This window comes from Colletotrichum karsti (genome assembly GCF_011947395.1).
Source record: "Colletotrichum karsti strain CkLH20 chromosome Unknown Scaffold68, whole genome shotgun sequence".
Classification (NCBI taxonomy): domain Eukaryota; kingdom Fungi; phylum Ascomycota; class Sordariomycetes; order Glomerellales; family Glomerellaceae; genus Colletotrichum; species Colletotrichum karsti.
This window is the reverse complement of record NW_024065968.1, coordinates 73,527-92,530: the sequence shown is the minus strand read 5'-3', so window position 1 is coordinate 92,530 and position 19,004 is coordinate 73,527. Positions and strand designations below refer to the sequence as shown.

General features: G+C 56.7%; 6 protein-coding genes across 6 annotated transcripts; 3 read left to right on the top strand and 3 right to left on the bottom strand.

Annotated features, from left to right (window-relative positions):
* Positions 1-775: 775 nt before the first annotated feature.
* Positions 776-1,902, bottom strand: CkaCkLH20_12957 (uncharacterized protein; the record flags this gene model as incomplete). The annotated part of the gene is made up of 3 exons (XM_038895668.1): positions 776-1,532; positions 1,597-1,666; positions 1,716-1,902. 3 exons carry the CDS (start codon positions 1,900-1,902, stop codon positions 776-778), a joined length of 1,014 nt encoding a protein of 337 aa, XP_038739025.1.
* Positions 1,903-2,894: 992 nt separating this feature from the next.
* CkaCkLH20_12956 (uncharacterized protein) lies at positions 2,895-3,800 on the top strand (the record flags this gene model as incomplete). Its single annotated transcript, XM_038895667.1, has 2 exons — positions 2,895-2,975; positions 3,030-3,800. 2 exons carry the CDS (start codon positions 2,895-2,897, stop codon positions 3,798-3,800), a joined length of 852 nt encoding a protein of 283 aa, XP_038739024.1.
* Positions 3,801-3,848: 48 nt separating this feature from the next.
* Positions 3,849-4,710, bottom strand: CkaCkLH20_12955 (chorismate mutase; the record flags this gene model as incomplete). Its single annotated transcript, XM_038895666.1, has 2 exons — positions 3,849-4,578; positions 4,640-4,710. 2 exons carry the CDS (start codon positions 4,708-4,710, stop codon positions 3,849-3,851), a joined length of 801 nt encoding a protein of 266 aa, XP_038739023.1.
* A 769-nt stretch (positions 4,711-5,479) lies between these two features.
* On the top strand, positions 5,480-9,485 carry CkaCkLH20_12954 (mitochondrial division protein 1; the record flags this gene model as incomplete). The annotated part of the gene is made up of 5 exons (XM_038895665.1): positions 5,480-5,548; positions 5,628-6,234; positions 6,283-7,295; positions 7,343-7,549; positions 8,028-9,485. 5 exons carry the CDS (start codon positions 5,480-5,482, stop codon positions 9,483-9,485), a joined length of 3,354 nt encoding a protein of 1,117 aa, XP_038739022.1.
* Positions 9,486-9,619: 134 nt separating this feature from the next.
* On the bottom strand, positions 9,620-11,347 carry CkaCkLH20_12953 (uncharacterized protein; the record flags this gene model as incomplete). The annotated part of the gene is made up of 2 exons (XM_038895664.1): positions 9,620-11,158; positions 11,225-11,347. 2 exons carry the CDS (start codon positions 11,345-11,347, stop codon positions 9,620-9,622), a joined length of 1,662 nt encoding a protein of 553 aa, XP_038739021.1.
* A 2,408-nt stretch (positions 11,348-13,755) lies between these two features.
* Positions 13,756-18,622, top strand: CkaCkLH20_12952 (GRAM domain-containing protein; the record flags this gene model as incomplete). The annotated part of the gene is made up of 3 exons (XM_038895663.1): positions 13,756-14,336; positions 15,511-17,921; positions 17,970-18,622. The coding sequence occupies 3 exons, from the start codon at positions 13,756-13,758 to the stop codon at positions 18,620-18,622; spliced, it is 3,645 nt and encodes a 1,214-aa protein (XP_038739020.1).
* Between the last annotated feature and the right edge of the window lie 382 nt (positions 18,623-19,004).

The following is a 19,004-nucleotide window of genomic DNA, read 5'->3' as shown; positions in this document are numbered from 1 at the left end:
CCATGCTATTGTTATAATTGCTGTAGAAGGCATGAAGGATACTAAACCACCTACATACTCTCGGAAAGCGAGGTTGTGCGGGTTCAGTGGATTTCTCTCTCTATCTCAGTTCTAGTTGGCTTGGTCTGATTTCGTCTTGTTATTAATTAAATCTAGTTATCTAAGTCTCATGGCTATGACATCGTCCTGGAATCAGTATGCGCCGCTTAAAGATGTCCATAACGCTGACTGCAACTACTTATTCTTGCTGGCACGGCAAGCTGGGTGTTGACCCTGATAAATTTACATGATGCTGCATACAGCTCCCGCAAGCCCTGTCGCCACTGTTACGACCAATTTCACTCGTCAGTATTTCACAAAAGTATTCAGCGTCATCAGCAGATATGGTATAGAGCACTCACCACCTGAAACAATGGACACGCCAGCTGCCTCAATGAGCTCCTTGCGCAGACTTCCACCCGACTTCTCGACCGCGGCGACGGAGTTCTGGCTGTCTTCGACTTCTTTTCGTTTCGAAACGACTGCCGTGGATTGGTTTTTTTCGGAAGCAGCATCTGATGCCAAACCGTTTAATCCCGAACTCCGCCCCATGATGATTGACTCTCGTCTTGCCAATTCTTCTTCCATTTCGTACAGCTCGTCTTGCTTTCTGGCGAGATCTTCACGGTAATACGACTCCATCTTGTCAAGTCGCTCCAACTGTCCACAGTCGTATAGTTAGTGTTTGGGCTTGTAAGAATCTTATTGGTGTATAGGAACTCCAAGAAAGAAAAGATCAACGGGATTCGTTGCCCGTTTCCAACGTGGGCGGGTAGGGAGAACCCACCAGAAGTGATTGTTCGAGGGCCGCCATCTCTTGCATATTCAAAGCCAACTTGCGATTTGCCGCAGCCACATCCGCAAGCCTTTGATCAAGATCGAGTTTGACCTCCATCAAGGCACCCACAGTATCCGAATCGTTCCGCTGGCTCGCCCGGCAGAGCTCGGCTCGGATGTCCTCGATTCGATGCTTCGTAGCCGACACGACCGTCGCCGCGGCCCCCAGCGCGATGCGCCCCGCGGCCGTCTGATCCAGTCTGAGGCGTTTATTGACGAGCTCGTGCTGTATGTCGAGAACGACGGGCGCTACCCGGGCCTGCTTGATGAGGTGGGACACGATGCGCCGGGCCGAAGCGGGGCCGCTCGGCAGGCCGTGCTCGGCGTGCCGGAAAGCCCGTGCGCCGCCGGCCGCGATGGGTCCGAAGAAGGACTCGTCCGAGACCAGCTGCCCCTCGCGCGCTTTGAGGAGGGACCTCGGCTCCGAGGAGCTGGCCCAGAAGGTGGTGGCAAGCGCGACGTTGGAGTTGGTGGTTGGGCCGCACAGGGCCTGGAACATGGCGATGGCGCGGCGGGCGGAGCCTGTGATGCGGCTGCTGGCGATTGAGTGGAGGAGCACTATGCCGTGGACATAGACGTTTCGGTGGTAGGATATGCTGAGATATGTTGCTAGGGTCTGGAGAGTATCGAAGTCAGAGACGTGAGTATCGTCGAATCTAGGGGATGTCAGAACGAATTCCCCCAACGGAGCGCTAGACGGCGATCAAATGGTCAACTTACCCAGGGGTATCTATCAGATAGACGGAACGTCCATCGACCTTACCATTGTATATGGAAATGCCGGACGTGCCTGCAATTACGGTCATTCAAAGTAACAATTTTTGGCGGGAGTGACTAACACGAAGAAAGGCCGTGCCCGACGGTAACATCTTTCCCAGTAGCCTGTGCGATGAAGGTGCTCTTCCCAGAACCTGTCATGCCCATGACCAAAATGAAGACCGCATCGTCGGAAGGCCTCTCTCTACCCGTGAACTTGAAGAAGTTTCTCTTCTGCTCATTGATCCAGTCTTCGGCAGCGATAGCCATGTTCAGCTGTCTCTGATGTCGTGCCAAGAGATGTCTGGAATTCTTTCGAGGGTGGTCCCGGGCATATACATAAGACCGGGCAGTGTCAGTGGATACTGAAATTTGACAGGCTGTTTGGTGAGTGGGGTTGAGAAAAGATCGACGAATCTGCAAAAGCCGGACAAAACCCCGGGCCCCCGGCAGCAAAGGAAGTTGGTGGGAGATGACTCTCTACACATTACTTATGAGTGGCAGAGGATACAGTGAGGCTGTATGAGTCCATGTTCTGACAGCTTAAAGCAGGTAACTTAGGTAGATTTCGACTCAGTCAAAGTCAGCGATGCAAGTTCAATCCAAAGCGCGTGGTGCAGATTGAGGCGGCGCAGCGGCGCAGTCGAGCGCCAATTGTCTCACGCTTGATACAACGGTCAGCAAGGCGGATTGAATGGATGGCTGTCAGTGCTGCCGCAGATACCATACATACAGGGCTTTACCGGGAATATTTCCACTTCGTCAAAAGCACAAGACTAATAAGTCATTTTGCAGTAGCGTCTGTGAAGAAGACAGTCACGGTAATGTCTTTGGCGCCTCACTTGCAGCGCCAGTGTCGACAACGCAGCAGCAGTGGTAAGGATGCACAACTCGAAGATTTGAACGGTTCAAATGAAATGAAGGTATCAATAGTATTTCTCCCAGTAAATCTCAACAGGATATACATATTTGTTCGATCTGTTGTTGTGACATCAAGCTCAATCGACTGCTCATCGTGGTGGCACTGAGACCGGCGTTCATCGAAAAGAGGAGCTGCTGTCCCAAAAGGGTTAGTGAGGGGCACCCCCACCAAAAATTTCATCCTCACCGACCAGGTCTGGTCATGCCGTACTGCCAGTGACATTCATTCTCACACTCACCTGAGCCAATTCGACGCAGACCCTCGCTTCAGTCGCAAGAGTGTGTCTCAAACTAGGGAACTACCAACTCATTTCTCTACAGCCACACAAGAACATCACAAGATGGGCAAGAAGAGGGAAAGAGAGGAGAAGCCTGCGGACGATGTTGCCGACAGGATGGACGAGGACAGCTCCGACGATGAGGTGAGGAACTTACCCGGATCAGTTTTTCCATATATATTCAACTAATCATATCAGGACTTTGACATCGTCAACGTCGACTTTGAGTGGTTCAACTTCGACTCCGAGATTGACTTCCAGGGCACCAAGACGCTCCTGCGCCAACTGCTCGATGTCGACTCCACGCGCTTCAACATCTCCGGCCTCGCGGACCTCATCCTGTCTCAGCCCACCATCGGCTCGACAGTCAAGGTCGACGGCAAGGAGAACGACGCCTACGCCCTCATGACGGCGCTCAACATCCAGGAGCACCGCCAGAAGCCCGAGATGGCTGAGCTGGCGAGGTACATCATCGAGAAGGCGCAGACCAACGACGCGCTCGCTCCCATCCCCACCCTCCTCAACAGCGGCGCCCAGGTCGGCCTGGTCCTCGGCGAGAGACTCATCAACATGCCTTCCGAGATCGCCCCGCCCATGTACCGCATGCTGATCGACGAGATCGAGGCCGCCGTCGAGGACAAGGAGCCGTACGAGTTCACGCACTACCTGATCCTTTCCAAGACGTACCAGGAGATCGAGTCCACGCTCACCGAGACGGAGAGGAAGGGCAAGAAGGCCAAGGCGGACGCTACCATGTGGCACTTCCATCCCGAGGACGAGGTCTTTGTCAAGCACGCGACGGCACACGGCTCCTTCTCTTACACGAATGTCGACCAGGCGACGGCGGACAGTAAGCGTGCTTTCCAGGAGATGGGTATCAAGTCGCATGGCTACTTGATTCTGATCGAGGCGAGCAAGTGGGACGGCGCGGTCAAGGCGGTGGAGCAATACCTGAGCCCGCCCCAATAGAACAAAAAAAAAGGAATAAATCATGAATCGTTTTGAGCATTTCTAAGTCTATTCTACCGGCTCAAGTCTTTGCATCAGGTACTCTACCTCAACTTCCTTGGTCAGGGGTATCACGAAATCCTTGTAGAGCGCCACGACGTGGTCGGCGTCGATCTTGGCCTGGTTCTCGGGGCCGGCGCCGATGGACGGGTCGGTGCCGTAGGTCAGGCACTTGAGGCGCAGACGCTCGAGGACCTTCTTCTCGACGGCGGCGTTGGTGATGGCGTCGGCGATGCCGTCGCGGTCCTCGGCCTTGATGAGCTTGGTGTACTTTTCCGGGTCCGACTGGAACTTGGACTCGGCGACGAACTTTCCAAAGTGTATCCTGCGGGACAGGGCCTGCAGGCAGGCGATGTCGCAGGTGGCGGAGGAGCCGTAGTTCTCCTGGGACTCGCCGCGGTCCTCTCGGCCGAAATCGGGGCAGAGTGCGGGGAGGAACGTCTCCACATAGAACTCCTTGATCTTGCTGTTGACATTGACGTCGTTGGGGTGCAGGATGCGCGGGTAGTGCAGCGGCTTGAGGATCTGCTTCTGGAGGGCTTCGGGGAAGAAGGGGTACTCGTCGGGGGACTCGTAGCGGCGGATGATGGACTGCAGCTTCTCCTGTTCGCGCAGGTACCAGTCCATGAAGCTGAGTTCGCTGTTGGGGATGTCCAATGCGCCGGGGATGTAAATGGTCTTGTTCAGGGCGAATTGGGCTCGTTCGATCAAGTGGAAGGTAATCGTGTCTTCAAGGCGACTAAATTTGGGTTTGTTAGTTGACGAAGCGCGATGTCGGTGACGAGGAGTTTGGGACGAACATCAGCTGGTAGCGGATGCGGGACAAGTCCAGCGCCTTGGAGGGGTCTGATAGGTCGATAAGAGAATCCATTTCGTCGTCAATTGACTGGAAACCAGAGGCGAAATTGTAGACGGAATTATGCGGATTATTATGTCGCAAAATTGGCGTTTGAGTGTCTGGTTGGTGTGAGAAACGCATTCGGACTGCCTTTTGCCTATCGACGTCGAGTCACAAAATCTTGGGGGTAAGATTTACAGAGGTTAACAGTAGGAGGGCGCAGCCGAGGCCGATGACGCCGGCAGCAAAAGGGGAAAGGTCAGAAAAAAAAGATCTCATCTCATCTGCCACAGCGCAAGGCTGCCAATCTCGTACCTATGTGCGGGAAAAAGGACTTGCATTGTTCAGGTGCAGGGGTTCTGGTTAGGCGGGCACCAATCAGGCCCCCTTGCTATCAATTACAGCGACCACAGGAGGAAGCCCGGACCTCCCAGTCCACTGAAAGACAGTCCACACAGCCTCGTGGTCGCTGTAAAAAAAAACCTACCTTCCGCCCGGACACCTTCGGCTGGGTACGTACCGTTATCGGGGTGACCCGTGCACCTCGGGCAAGCTCTCGCCTTCTTAGCGCATCATTCGCACAACACAACCGGGGCCGGGTCCAAGTCACAGACCTTGCTAGGATCTGTCTGGTGTGTGGATACGTATTCGACTTTGACCGAGACAACAAAACTTGACCTTGTCGGAAGCAAGACCAGAGCTGTTTCCACACAACTCTGCAACCTGCATCCCTTCTCCTTTTCTCCGACCTCCAACCCCTTGTGCCTCCATTGTCGCGCGTATCAACGGAGAATACGTACGCATGGCCGCCTCGGAGAACGACCAGTATGGCTTCAATGACGATGCCGGAGACGACCAGTCGGTCTTGTCTGTAGGTCGCTCGCGTGACATCCCGACTGTTTCGACCGGCACGGAGCATCATGGGCTGACCAGATCTTGATTACTTGCAGACGCGTGGCATAGAGGCATTCGGGCGCAAGGTCACTACCACGGCGAGCCATTTGATCGGCCCTCTTTCCGAGCAGGGGAATAACAATCACCACTACCATGGCGCTCTTGCCGAGGTCCACAAGCAGCTACGCCGCCCGACTATCCAGCGCAGCATGTTCTCCATGGCGAAGACGACACCGACCGATATGGTGCGCTCGAAGCTGTCGACGACCGAGATTCAGCACCGCGCTTTGACATATTTGCCGGATGAGCTGCTGGCAAATATTCCGGAAAACGATAATTCGTATTCGCTGTTCCAGGGCTTCAAGGCTAGCTTCCCCGAACTCTCCGAAGAGGGTAGGAAACACAGACGGAGGGTATCGAGGGGCAGGAAGCTCCTGGATGATACGGTACAAAATCACGGCACGCCACAGGCGCTGCAGAACCTCAAGAAAGATAAGGCGTCCATGATGCACGAGCTCGAAATGTTGAGTGTTCGAAAGAACATGGCTAGTAGCGAGATTCGAGACATCGACAACAAGATTGCCAACTTGCACGGCATGCGACGGATCATTCTCGATAGGGTAGCGAATCTGGAGCACGAAGAAACACTACTGGAACACGACCGTAGGTGTGCATGTTCAAGGCACGGGGGCATCGGCTAACGTATCACAGTTATGGATTGCGAAGCTCGGTTAGAGGAGGCGCAGGAACTCGTCGACGAAGCCGAATCGATCGCCATTAATACACCCACGAAAACTGAGGAGGACCTGGCCGGCGATCAAGACGAGGCCGGCTTCATGTCTCAGTCTGTCTACGAGAAGCTGCCGGCAGGCACACCAGCATCTAAAGCTAAGAAGAGGGTTATTCGCCGGAAATCTGTACCGATATTGCACGAACACTTCGAGCCGGGGACCGCCATCAGGGAAATTCGCGCACACCAGGATCAGATCACGACACTCGACTTCGACGCACCTTTTGGAACTATGGTTACTTCGGCTATGGACGACTCGATAAAAGTCTGGGATCTCAACGCCGGTCGCTGCATTGGCATGCTGGAAGGTCACACTGCGTCAGTCCGGGCCTTGCAAGTCGAGGACAACTTCTTGGTTACCGGAGGCATGGACGCTACTATCCGCTTGTGGGACTTGAGTAAAGCACACTACGACCCGCACGGCAGCCAGTACGGAAGGGACGACGACGAAGACGATATCGCTTTTGAGAATCCCGACGACAGCCCGGTTGACCCTCCTGAGGGAAGCATGAGAGACTGCCATCTGTACACTCTGCAATCCCACGTCGACGAAATTACGGCTCTCCACTTCAGAAACGATATTCTGGTTTCCGGTTCCGCAGACAAGACGCTTCGCCAATGGGATCTTGAGAAGGGCCGCTGCGTCCAGACCCTCGATGTCATGTGGGCGGCGGCTCAAGCTTCGGCTTCGTTCGGCAGCGACAGCTCCTGGAGGCAAACGAACCGGGCACCCGCGCAGCAGGCCGACTTCATCGGAGCTTTGCAGGTGTTCGAGACGGCTTTAGCCTGCGGTACGGCCGACGGCATGGTTCGTCTTTGGGATTTGCGAAGTGGTCAAGTTCACCGAAGCTTGGTGGGACACACCGGCCCGGTTACGTGCTTGCAGTTTGACGACGTTCATCTCGTCACTGGTAGCATGGACCGAAGTATCAGAGTGAGTTAACTATCCTCGCCATAAATGAATTTTGCTAACCAGAACAGATATGGGATCTCCGCACAGGATCCATCTACGATGCCTACGCATATGACAATGCCGTGACCAGCATGATGTTTGACGAGCGACGAATCGTCAGCGCCGCGGGCGAGGACGTTGTAAAGGTGTACGATAAGGTAGAAGGCCGGCAATGGGAGTGCGGCGCCGGCATCGCCGAGGCCGAGGATAACAAGACGCCTGCCATTGTAGAACGTGTACGTGTTAAGGACGGGTACCTTGTCGAGGGCCGACGAGACGGTGTTGTAGGAGTATGGACGTGTTAGATATACAGAGCCCCTTTCAGTGCAGAGCGAATCAACGCGATATGAAGGAATCCCTATCAGATGCACCGTGATGTTAAGGATCGAGTGAAGGACGCATCGCTGTTGTATCCAATTGACTTTATGCATGGACTTTGATCTTGATTCAGAGCTTGGAATGTCATGTTTTAAATCGTGGACTAAGAGTGACAGGAGTCGTTGTCTGAACTGTTCATCTTATCTCGCGAGGGCGCAGTGAGGCGGCATCTTCAGACGGACCCGCTCCGTGCGACTCCAACTTTTGACATCTCACTTCATTCACGCACTCATTATTCAACCACATATCTCACCTCACCAAATCATTCCAAAATAAGCGTAACAAACACAACATTCTCTATCCGGTTTTTAGAAAACGTTACTAACTACTGTCCAGATGTCAACACTCCACAACCCAGCCCTCATTCAAGAATGCAGAGACCTACTCGCCGACATACACGCAGACGCACACTTCACCCCGTCATCCACCCCTTCGCCAACCCGCCCGAAAGAGTGGGAAGCAAACGGCCTCGACGCTCTACCAGATGACGTCCTCAAGCACCTGAGGGACCTGGCGTCTGATGCTCTTTCGGCACCATCGCCTAAGGCCACGACGATCCAGCTCATCGACAAGGAACTCGAAACGACGTACAGGAAATTCTACGAGTTCGTCTACGCGGATCTGCCATATTGCTGGAGACTTCTCTACACGGACCTAGCCCTTCTCAAATTCTCGCTCCTCGTTGTGGACAACGCCGCACACGCAGATGAAGAGAACGATGACGAAGATGAGCTCCTCTCATCCCTCGTCGCGATCCTAGACAAAGCCCTCATCCTCGCCGGCGGCGCAGGCCGCGCGCGCGGCCGCAAGACCATCACGAACCTCCTCACCCACCTCGAACCCTCCTCCCCCAAACTCACGCATCGCTTCCCGCACACCTTTCCCACCGCCAGGACCTTCACGCCGCCCGTGACGAGCCCCATCAGGACCGTGGAAAACATGTCGATGGCGGAGTTCCAGCGGTACCTCGACGACAGCAACGGCAGCCCGGAGCCGCTGGTTCTCAGGGGTCTGATGGGCGACTGGCCGGCGCGCTCGACGAGGCCGTGGGACGCGCCGGGGCACCTCATGAGCAGGACGTGCGACGGGCGCAGGCTGGTCCCCGTGGAGGTGGGACGGAGTTACGTGGATGAGGGGTGGACGCAGGAGTTGATTTCCTTCCGGGAGCTGTTATCTCGGATCATCGACGCTTCTTCTGCTTCGGAAGGAACAAATGGAAAAGAACGAAACAAGACAACATACCTGGCCCAGCACGAACTCCTCTCCCAGCTCCCCCACCTCCAAAACGACATCCTCACCCCGGACCACGCCTTCACCGCCCCGCCCCCTCACCCCCTCGACCCGTCCAAGAACAAACCCGAGCTCGACCTCCCGCTCGTCAACGCCTGGCTCGGGCCCGCGGGGACCATCACCCCGCTCCACACGGACGGGTACCATAACCTGCTCTGCCAGGTCGTCGGGGCCAAGTACCTGCGGCTGTACGCCCCGCGCGACTCCGAGGCGCTGTGTCCGCGGGTCGACGGCGACGGCGACGGTGACGCCGTGGATATGTCGAACACGAGCGCGTTCGACGTCGGGGCCGTGGAGGGCTGGGACGCGGACGGGGAGGAGGAGGAGAGGGACCCGATCGAGCTGGAGGAGTTCCGCGGGCTGAGGCACTGGGATTGCGTGCTCGAGGCCGGGGACGTGTTGTATATCCCCATGGGATGGTGGCATTATGTCAGGAGCTTGAGCGTGAGTTTTAGTGTGAGTTTTTGGTGGAACGGGGATCACTTTGTCACAGGGGATGAGTGAGGTGAGTAGGGGTTGATATCATTGATTGTTTTCTCGAGGTAGAATAAGATACCCCCAGCTTGAAAACCTATGTACACGCTTTTCCGGTTTTCGCTCATACCACGTTGAAAGAATTCGTAAAACATGGACGACGCTCAGTTGCCCCCGCCGGCCGTCTCCTCCGCCTCGGGGACGGCCTCGGCAGATCCGCCCTGCGCCTGCCGTCGCGCCTTGGCGCCCGCCTTGAGCTTGTCCCACTTGTCGCGGTACTTCTCCAGCGTGCGGGCCATGGTCCTGTTCTCCTTCTCGAGGGCCTCCATGCGCTGGATGGCGAGGGTGAGCTGTTCCTCGAGGTCCTTGTTCCGCGAGCGCAGGACGGCGTCGCCCGCCGGTGTGCCGCCGCTGCTGGGGGTGACGGGCGAGCCGGGCCTCCTGAGGCGCATGCTCTCCGCCAGGGCGAGGCTAGAGCTCTGGGCGCTGGCCTCGAAGGCGTGGAGGCGCTTGCTAAGCTTGTCCAGCATGTCCTTGAGGCCCTTGTTCTCGAGGTAGAGCTCCTCGACCGTGTTGGAGAGGTCGCGCTCGGTGCGGGACTTGGCGCCGCCGCCGCCGACGCGGCGTTTCGCGCCGGGGGAGAGCTGGGTCTCACGGGCGTCTACGAAGTCATCTTCGTCATCCTCGATGAGGCTGGAGCCGTGGAGGGAGGCCTCGAGGCGGCGCTTCTCCTTGTCGGCGAAGTTGAGGATGTTGGCGTAAGAGACGGTGTGGCCGCTCGTCGGGACGACGTAGAAGGAGTCGCTGGGGTTGTGTGCTGAGATGGCGCGGAGGGTCGCGCGGGAGTAGATTTTGGACAGGTCCGGTTCGGCGGGCGCTGCTGGGGACTTGAGCCTGTTGCGTTTCGGCGGTGCTGGTTCTGGGGCTTCGACGGGTTCCGGGGTGGAAGGTTCCTCGGCGACGAGAGGCAGACCGGCGAAGGCCAGGGGCGCGGAGAGCCGGTTGAGGAGGCTGCCGAAGGTGTTGTAGAATCGCGAGTATCCGTCATCGCTGGCCGGAGACATGGCCTCCTCTGATTTCTTCGCCTCATCCCTCCGCTGCGATTCGGCGTGCGTGGGCGGGATCCATGCCGGCTTGCCTGACTGATCCAAGACGTTCTGCATCCTGGCCCTCGAGCCCTCCCGGCGCGCCTGGACCTCCATGTTGCCCGGCGCCTGGTCGTTCGTGACGCTCGGCGGGATGGGCTGGCTCCTGTTCCTGCCGGACCTGATGCCGCGCGCCGAGGCGAGGTTGCTCGCGATGGACGAGGTCATCTCGCGGCTGGGATACCGACGCTGCTGCGTCAGGGACGGGATGGCCTTGGCCGCGGCGACGGGGCTGCCGGCCCCGGCCGTCTCGGGCTTTGCGCGCCCATCGTCGGATGCGGAGATGTTGTTCGTCTCGGGGGACTGCGACTCGGACTTTTCGTCGATGGTGTCGGGGTTGGAGGTCTGGCTTGAGCGGCGGTCGAGGGGGAGCTTGAGGAGCTCGGAGAGTTGCTTGTGGTGCTGTTCTAGGAGTTTGAGTGTGCGCAGGGCCTCGAGGCTGTCTGTCGCGCGGGCGGCGTTGGCGAATTCGCCGGCGGCGAGGGCATGTTCGTTGATTGCGACGGTCGTCTCGGACTGGTGGGTTGCGTTGGAGGCGGCTTTGGCGTGGTCATGCGCCTTGGGTGAGAGGGAAAGTTAGGATGCTGCGGGAGAGACATATGACGATGCGACAGGCGGGCATACCTTTACAAGAGGCGACTCGTCCATGCTTGAAGCCGCGGCGATGTATGTGGGCTGCCGAAGGTGGTCTCTACGGATGATGTCGGACGGCTTGATCGGGATGGTGCAACTACTTTTTTTGCACAGCGTCGCATTCACGAGACTCTGAAATCGAAGGTCACGCGCCTGCCACGGGAGGATCTAAAACGGTGGCAGGGGAGATGGATGGGCCGATGGCGGGACAGCTCTGGTAGGCGGTTGGGTTCCTACAAGCGGCGGGCTGGGATGTTCGATGGTGACTGTCACTGATGGGCAGGTGGTTGGTGGTTGCGGTCGCGGAAGTTTTCCCCAGAGTTTCGCTAAGAGCTTCCCCCGCTTGTTCTGTCTTCCAGCGAGGCGGGTGGCAAAGGGGGCCTGGAGCGGTCTGCTAAGGACGGGAGTATGAGTACGTAATCTTCGTCAAAGCGCGTCACTCCCAATGACGAGCAGCCTTTTTCACCCAACCCACGTCACCAGCATGCTCAGAGTCAATTCCGATCGGTGACATTGGGCGAGATGCAGTCTGAGCCAAACCGTTGATCTTGTGCAACGAGAGTCATTACGAAACTAAAGGATATTCAGAATTCTACTCGCTAGAGCCGGCACCTTCGATCTCCGGAAGTCAGGGACAGACGCTGGCGGATGCCTTCATGCGTACCGCTGTGGTGGTTCAGGGTTTCTGTCTTTAACTGGCATGTGTCGACTGTTCTCCGGTCTTCTTGGCCAGGCAGATAGAAAAGTCCAACTCTGAATGCCATCAGTTGTCGGAGCACAACACAGCACTGTCTCACTCGATAGGAATTGTGGCGGGATGACGGAAGATGCGTTCCAAACGGCCAAGAGAAACATGGCAGGATCAGGAACACAAACTGCGCCCTGTCGGGCGGCGGACCCAAAGCACCAAGCACCAAGGATGCAAGCATTGTCCAATGCCCAACAGCGCGGCGTCTGGATCGCCATGTCGCTGTAGGAACTGGCCTATCACGGGAAACCGTTCTGGTGGCCTGCCCAAGACAACATTTACGTAGTTCACACTTGCAGCCCCCCTGACGTCGTTTATGGGTTCGTTGGCTTGCAGGTGATCCAAACGGGCAACCCACCAGCCACTGTAGCCCCCGATCGGGCCAGCCATCGAAACCTTCTTGGGGATTTCCATCTGCCAGACGTGCATCCATCGGGGCGGCAAGACGGACGACGAGATGGCCAGTAGGGATAACGTGGCGAGGTGGGATGAGGGCTGTACGATAGGCTCCGAAGCTGCCGCAAACGGTACCGTACCCTTTGCTCCTGAATCAATAGATCATGTAGATGCAGGGCGAATTCTCGGGTAGGATGGAGTTGCCTGGCGAGGGAGGTGAGATTTACGATCCGGGCCAAGACGGAGGCGGGCCGAATACATGATCTTGTTAGGGACGCTGGACGAGAGAAAAGTCGCCGCGGCCTCAAAGGAGCGAGATATCTGGATTGAATGTTTGCCTGCCCATGCGAGTTCAAGGGGGAAAAGGTGGAATTCTACGCAGCCGCAGTCGCATTCTGATCCACGCAAGCGAAGGAAGCCATCGAAAACAAAAATAGCAGCGTCGACCTGGGGGAAGCAAATATTGCAACCTCGCCGACCCATCTAGGCCGCTGCATTTGGCGTGGGTTGACGGGTCCAGATTCCCAGTTCTTCAGGATTCCAGGCCGCTCGTAATAACGGGCCATCTCAGGGCTGGACGTGAGGCTGCAAATCCAGACGAATTACTCGTAACATTATTCCGGCGGGTGCAACGGGCGGCACTACCTAGGTAGGTATTTCACAACACCACCAAAGCCGTTACAACTCAATCGTGTATGCAAAACCTTGGAATGGAAGCTTTACGATGTAAGAGGGGATGTATGGGGCACTAACAAGAATGGGTACCTGCCTCTCGTGATCACCTAGGTACGGTAGGTTGTGCTTGGGGCCTCCCATTTCGGGCCAAGAGGGATTCTCCCGTTTACCCCGGCCCAGCACGCCCAGCCTGTACAAGCTATTTGCCTCAAGTGACGATGACGCTGCTGGGAGCCGAATTGAGCTCCGTCTTGGGTTGGTCAACTTTCACCAGATACCTTTCGGCACGCTGGGCTGGGCACGCTGCTGAGGTGGGCAGGTCGCAAGCGAGCCAAAGGTGGGACTGACCTACCTACCTTGCATACCAACCTGGAGTACTGGTACTGCAATTATTAGTTCGTCTCCGAGGTCATATTGACGAAGTCAGTCAGTCGCCTTTCTGCTTCTTTTTTCAGTGACGTGAAAACAACCCATGCAACATCCCGCGGCTTTGCAAGGAAAACGACATTTCTGACCTCAAATCAAACACCAAACAAAGACCTCCCTGAACCCCTACCGAACCTCTCCTTCTCGACCTTATTAATTTCCTGGACCTTATTTCCCTGCCGCCTATCCCCTCGGAACATGATCTTCGCGCCCACTTCTCGGGTCCAATGCGCGTATTCCTCCTGAGTCCTGGACCACGTACCTGACAGCTTGCACACTGGAACCCGCATATCCTCGCAACGAGTACGACATTACGGTATTTACGAGCCCAGCAAACAACTGGAGCCTGGCATACCCGCCGCCCGCCAACCGCCAACCGCCAACCCAGCCAGCCACGATGGACCGGGACAGCACCGCGGAGAGTGGAGGAGGAGGAGGAGGGCTGGCGAAGCTGCTTCCAAAATCCATCGCAGCCAAGCGCCGCCGCAGGAAGCAGGAAGCGCAAGAAGAAGAGGCTGCCGCAGCGACGGCGGCATTACTATTGGGAGTCAAGGGAGAAGATGTCACGGCCCCGGCCGACGAACACTCAATTTCGCATGCACAGGCGCCGCTAAAGGACGGCGACGACGTCAGCCAGTTCTCCAGCTTCTCCAGCAGACGCGACAGCGGTTCCTACGTGGGATTCCATGACACGGACAGCCTCGCAAGAGAGAGCAGAGACACCACAAGGGAGAGCTCGACAAGCATACCCGACCCGGACTACGAGTACCACGATCCTCGCGACTACGCGCCGGGCGCCCCAGACTACGACGGTGCCGAAGCCACTGGCATGGTATCGCTGGACAGTTATGAGGAAAAGTGAGTGCATTGGCGTTTCTTCTTTTTCCTGCTTGTCAATGTCAAGTTTCTGTTTCTTCAACGTGGTCAGTCTCGTCTCAGTCCGAGTCTCACTCTTGGCAGCCGTTGCTTGTCTACATTGCTTATCTCTCTCTCCGGATACTCTGTACTTCACATTTGCACTTTATCCCAAATCACCCATTCCCTGTCGAATTCATCTGCACCGGTCCCCTTTTGCATGCATCCGAGCGCACTGATGCCGCAATTCATCTGCCTCGCAAGGCCACGTCCCTCGCGTGGCGCACTCCCAAAAGTTGTCGTTGGAGGCTCCATCTCATGACGAGGCGGATTGCTACGCTGTTCCGGCTCGCTGGACAAACCTAGCACATCACGCCGCTCCCTATTCCCCCTACTAGGTTCCTCCGCACCTTACCCTGCGCAGAATGGCCAAGGCAGGGAATTAACAAGGGGAGCAACAAGCACCAGATTTGGGGGCGCCATCCCGGGTCTGACAGTCTGACTGGCCCGGGGTTCTTTGAGCTCTGAGGGGCTGAAGTGACCGCCGCCTACGAATACGCTCCTCTCTAGTTCTGGTGCTGGGTCTCAGCTCCTCTTCATCCACTCTCTGCGGCAATCGCCGTATGACGCTGCCTGGGGTCCCTTCAGTACCTGGTAGCCTACAATCTCATTCTCGGGGTTCCTGACCACTGTTCCATTTCCCATTTCAAGCGAGGAACAGAACACAGGGTCGTCCATGTTTCTCCTGCCTCCTTCGTTTCGCATCTGACCTTAACCATCTCGATCCTACCTATCCTCCTCGACATCTCCAACTAACTCAACCTTCTTACCTGTCTAGATCCTCCCGCCCAAATGCTATCTCGACCCATCCTTCGCAAATAGGTTACTTGACAACTTCTTCCCCGATCGTTCAGGCAACTCACTTGCCTGAACCCCAAATCCAGATACTGGACGAACAACTTACCGAGATCGCCTCGGCGCGATCCACATCCCACTCAGCCAAGCGGACGCAATCGGCCGAGTCGTCCACGGATTCTTCTTTGCGCTCCAAACGCAGCCTGACTAGTCTTGTCCCTCCCAAGAAAAACACCACTCGTTCGCCCTCCCCCGTCGGCCGTCTTAGGGGGGTTTTCAAGTCTAAAAAAACCCCGAGTGCTACCACCAGTCCGGAACGCAGCGTCGCTGGTGACGACACCGACACCGACCGAGACATACGCGGAGTAGCCTACCGAGGCAGGGCTGCAGCTTCAACATCTGACCTCACCACCTCCTCAAAGCATTTCGACCTACACGACGCGCCACCAGTCCCACCGCTCCCGACTGTTACGGCACCACAACCCAATCCGACAAACAACACGAATGCGTCCTCTCGTGTAACAACCTCTCATTCCCCGGAGCGACGTCGCTCGAGAGCTTCCACCAACAACTCCACCAAAATCGACACTTCATTCGTTCCCTCCACCCCGCCCAACCAAGAGAAAGACACTCCCGTCATCGTCAACACCCCTCCGACCCCGACAGACCACAACGCTCCCTCCGCACATTCCTCGCCTGAGCCCGGTTCGCAGTCCGCATCCGCCGTTGATGCAGCTACGAGCACTTCGGCCAACACGAATGGTGGTTCCCCCCAGGGTAGTATGATTGCTCACCGAAGGGGCAGATCTGGATCAGGCAGTATAGGGCCTAGCAAGCTCTCCAACATCACAAACGCTCCTTTGACACCCATCCCCGACACCTCCGCAAGTAACCCAGGTACCCCGGCACCGGGAGGCGGCTTCTTCTCGTCCGTTTTCTCCGCCGCGCAGAACGCCGCAACACAACTCAGCAGCACCATCCAAAACACAAGCATTGGACCAACACCTCCCAAAAACAAGACTACCAATAGACCACCCGACATCAAGATCGAAGACCATCCCGAGGTCGAGCCACCTCTTCCCTCCGTGACTGGATCCACAATGGAGAAGGAACCTGCAGTCAAGACTATTGGCACGGGAGAGCTAAGCCTCAGCCAGCTGGGGATAACAGATACAGGAAGCGCCGCCGGGACCCCTTTGACCGCGAAGTTCCCGGATACCGTCGACTCCCGTTCTAGATCCGAATCCGCCCCCACCGATGCCGCATACGCAGCCGCGACCCGCGACCTTGGACCGGACGACGGCCGGCAGACCACGAGACCCCAATCGCTGTACGATCCCGGAAGCGGAGGCGACCGCACACCGCCGTCGAGTAGCATAAACGAGGACAAGAATTCTGGCATCCACCGAAGCGGAAGCATCCGAAGCGCCATTGGACGCCACCGCAAACGAGGAAGTTCTGCCGTCTCTGGAGGTACGGCCACTACTATTGGTGCTGCGATTGCTGCGGCTAACGCGTCTGTCGCCCATCCTCAAGCCAACGCAAGCGTCCCGAAACTTACTGGATTCGCCGTTGCGAGCAAGAAGCGCAACCGCGACTTCCACACCTTGTTCAAGAGCGTGCCGGATGATGATTACCTTATAGAAGACTACAGCTGTGCGTTGCAGCGCGAAATCTTGGCGCACGGCCGACTCTACGTCTCCGAAGGCCACCTGTGCTTCAGCAGCAACATCCTCGGCTGGACGACGACGCTCGTCATGAGCTTTGACGAAATCGTGAGCGTCGAGAAGCGGAGCACGGCCCTGGTTTTCAAAAACGGACTGATGATAACGACACTGCATGCGAAACACGTCTTTGCCAGTTTCACGAGCCGGGACTCCACCTATGACCTAATCGTCAACATTTGGAAACTGGGTCATCCGACCTTGAAGAGCTCCTTAAACGGAGTGCAGCTGGAGGGTACGGGTGGTGATAAAACGGAGAAGGTTGACGCGGATGCAGTGGCCCCAGAAGTTGATGAAGCGAGCTTGTCAGACGGCACCGAGGAAGACAGCGAATCGGGCGACGATGACGACGTCTACGACGAGGACGACGACAACGAAGATCTCCAGGAAATAACACAACCAACCGACATGAATCCCGAACCCGAGGTCGAGAAGACCGTCTCACGGAAGGTCTCTGGCGCCGGCGCCAACGGCGGTGTCGCCGATGTCGTCAAGGACGCTGTTGGCACACCCGCTGGCGCGAAGGACTATCCTGGCCCGGCGACCCACGCGCCGACGGATTGCGGTGACTCGGGCACCCATTACGAGAAGGTCGTTGGAGACGATGTCATTCCTGCGCCCATGGGCAAGGTCTACGATCTGCTCTTCGGCCCTGCATCGGTCACATGGATGTCTAAGTGGCTCACCGTGGAGGCCAAGTGCACCGATCTGCAGATGGAAGACAAGAAGGGTCTGTCGCCTGACAACAAGTCGCGCTTTTTCAGCTACATCAAGCCTCTGAACGGCCCTATTGGCCCGAAACAGACAAAGTGCCTCGTCACGGAAACGTTGGATAACTTCGACCTCGAGAAGGCGATCAACTTTAACGTCACTACTCAGACGCCAGATGTTCCCAGCGGTAACATCTTCAGCGTCAGGACAAAATACTGCTTGTCATGGGCGGAGAACAACCAAACCCGGGTCCAGACCAACTGCACAGTTGAGTGGACGGGCAAGAGTTGGTTGAAGGGTATGTGTTACGTCTCTTTTCAGATGAAACTTTTTTAACATTTCACAGGCCCCATTGAAAAGGGAGCAAACGAAGGTCAGGCACAGTACTTCAAAGATCTCTTCGCCAGCTTGAAGTCCGCCGTATCGACAAAATCCCGCGCAGGAGGCGCGGCCGGCGCCGCCTCCAAGGGCAGGAAGAAGGGCAAGAAGGGCAAGGCCACCGGCTCGTCAACGGACGTCGAGGACGAGCCCGCCCGCGCGAGACACGTCCCCAAGACGGACTGGGGCCCGTTGGAGCCCGTGCGCGGCATTCTGGAGCCGATCCTCGACATCGCCAAGCCCCTCATGACCGGCAACATGATGTACGGCCTCCTGGTTGGTCTCCTGGTCGCGACGTGGTTCGGCTTCGGCCTACCGGGGCGGCAGTCGTCCAGCGACCTCCGCATGTACGGATACCCCGACCGCCTCGCCGCGTACGACGAGATGTGGCGCCGCGAGGAGAGCGAGCTGTGGGAGTGGCTTGAGGAGCGCGTCGGCCTCGAGCGGCTGCACGACCCCAACATGTCGACGCGCAAGAGGGCGATGGAGCCCACGACGGCCGAGGAGAAGTTGAGGGAAGACCGCATGGACGAGCGGGAGATCGAGGAGGCGATCAAGGTCACGGAGGAGAAGCTCAAGGTGTTGAAGGGGGTCATGGATAAGAAGAAGACCATCACCTGAGGAAGAAGACGAAACCAAAGAAAAAAGAGGGAAATACCCCATAGGGAAAAAACGGACGGGCGGTACAAAACCGGTTCAAAGTCAGGTACGACACTACACACCGTGTTATCATTCTTCTATTTTGTCATTGTTGTAGCATATTCATTAGCGTCGCCAACGAGCAATCAGGGCTTGAGTGGATTAGCATATCCGATTTCAGTTTGTATCACCATCTTTTGGCCCTTGAACTGCAATTCGCGAGTGACGGAACGTATCGCATTCCAAATGGCCAAGTCGCCTCCTGGCCGGGATGCTTCTTACCGCGCCAGGTTCATCATAGTTAGGTCACAGGTCGAATGAGCAGGTGATTCTATCAAAGCAAGTCCTTATTCCATTGGCAAAC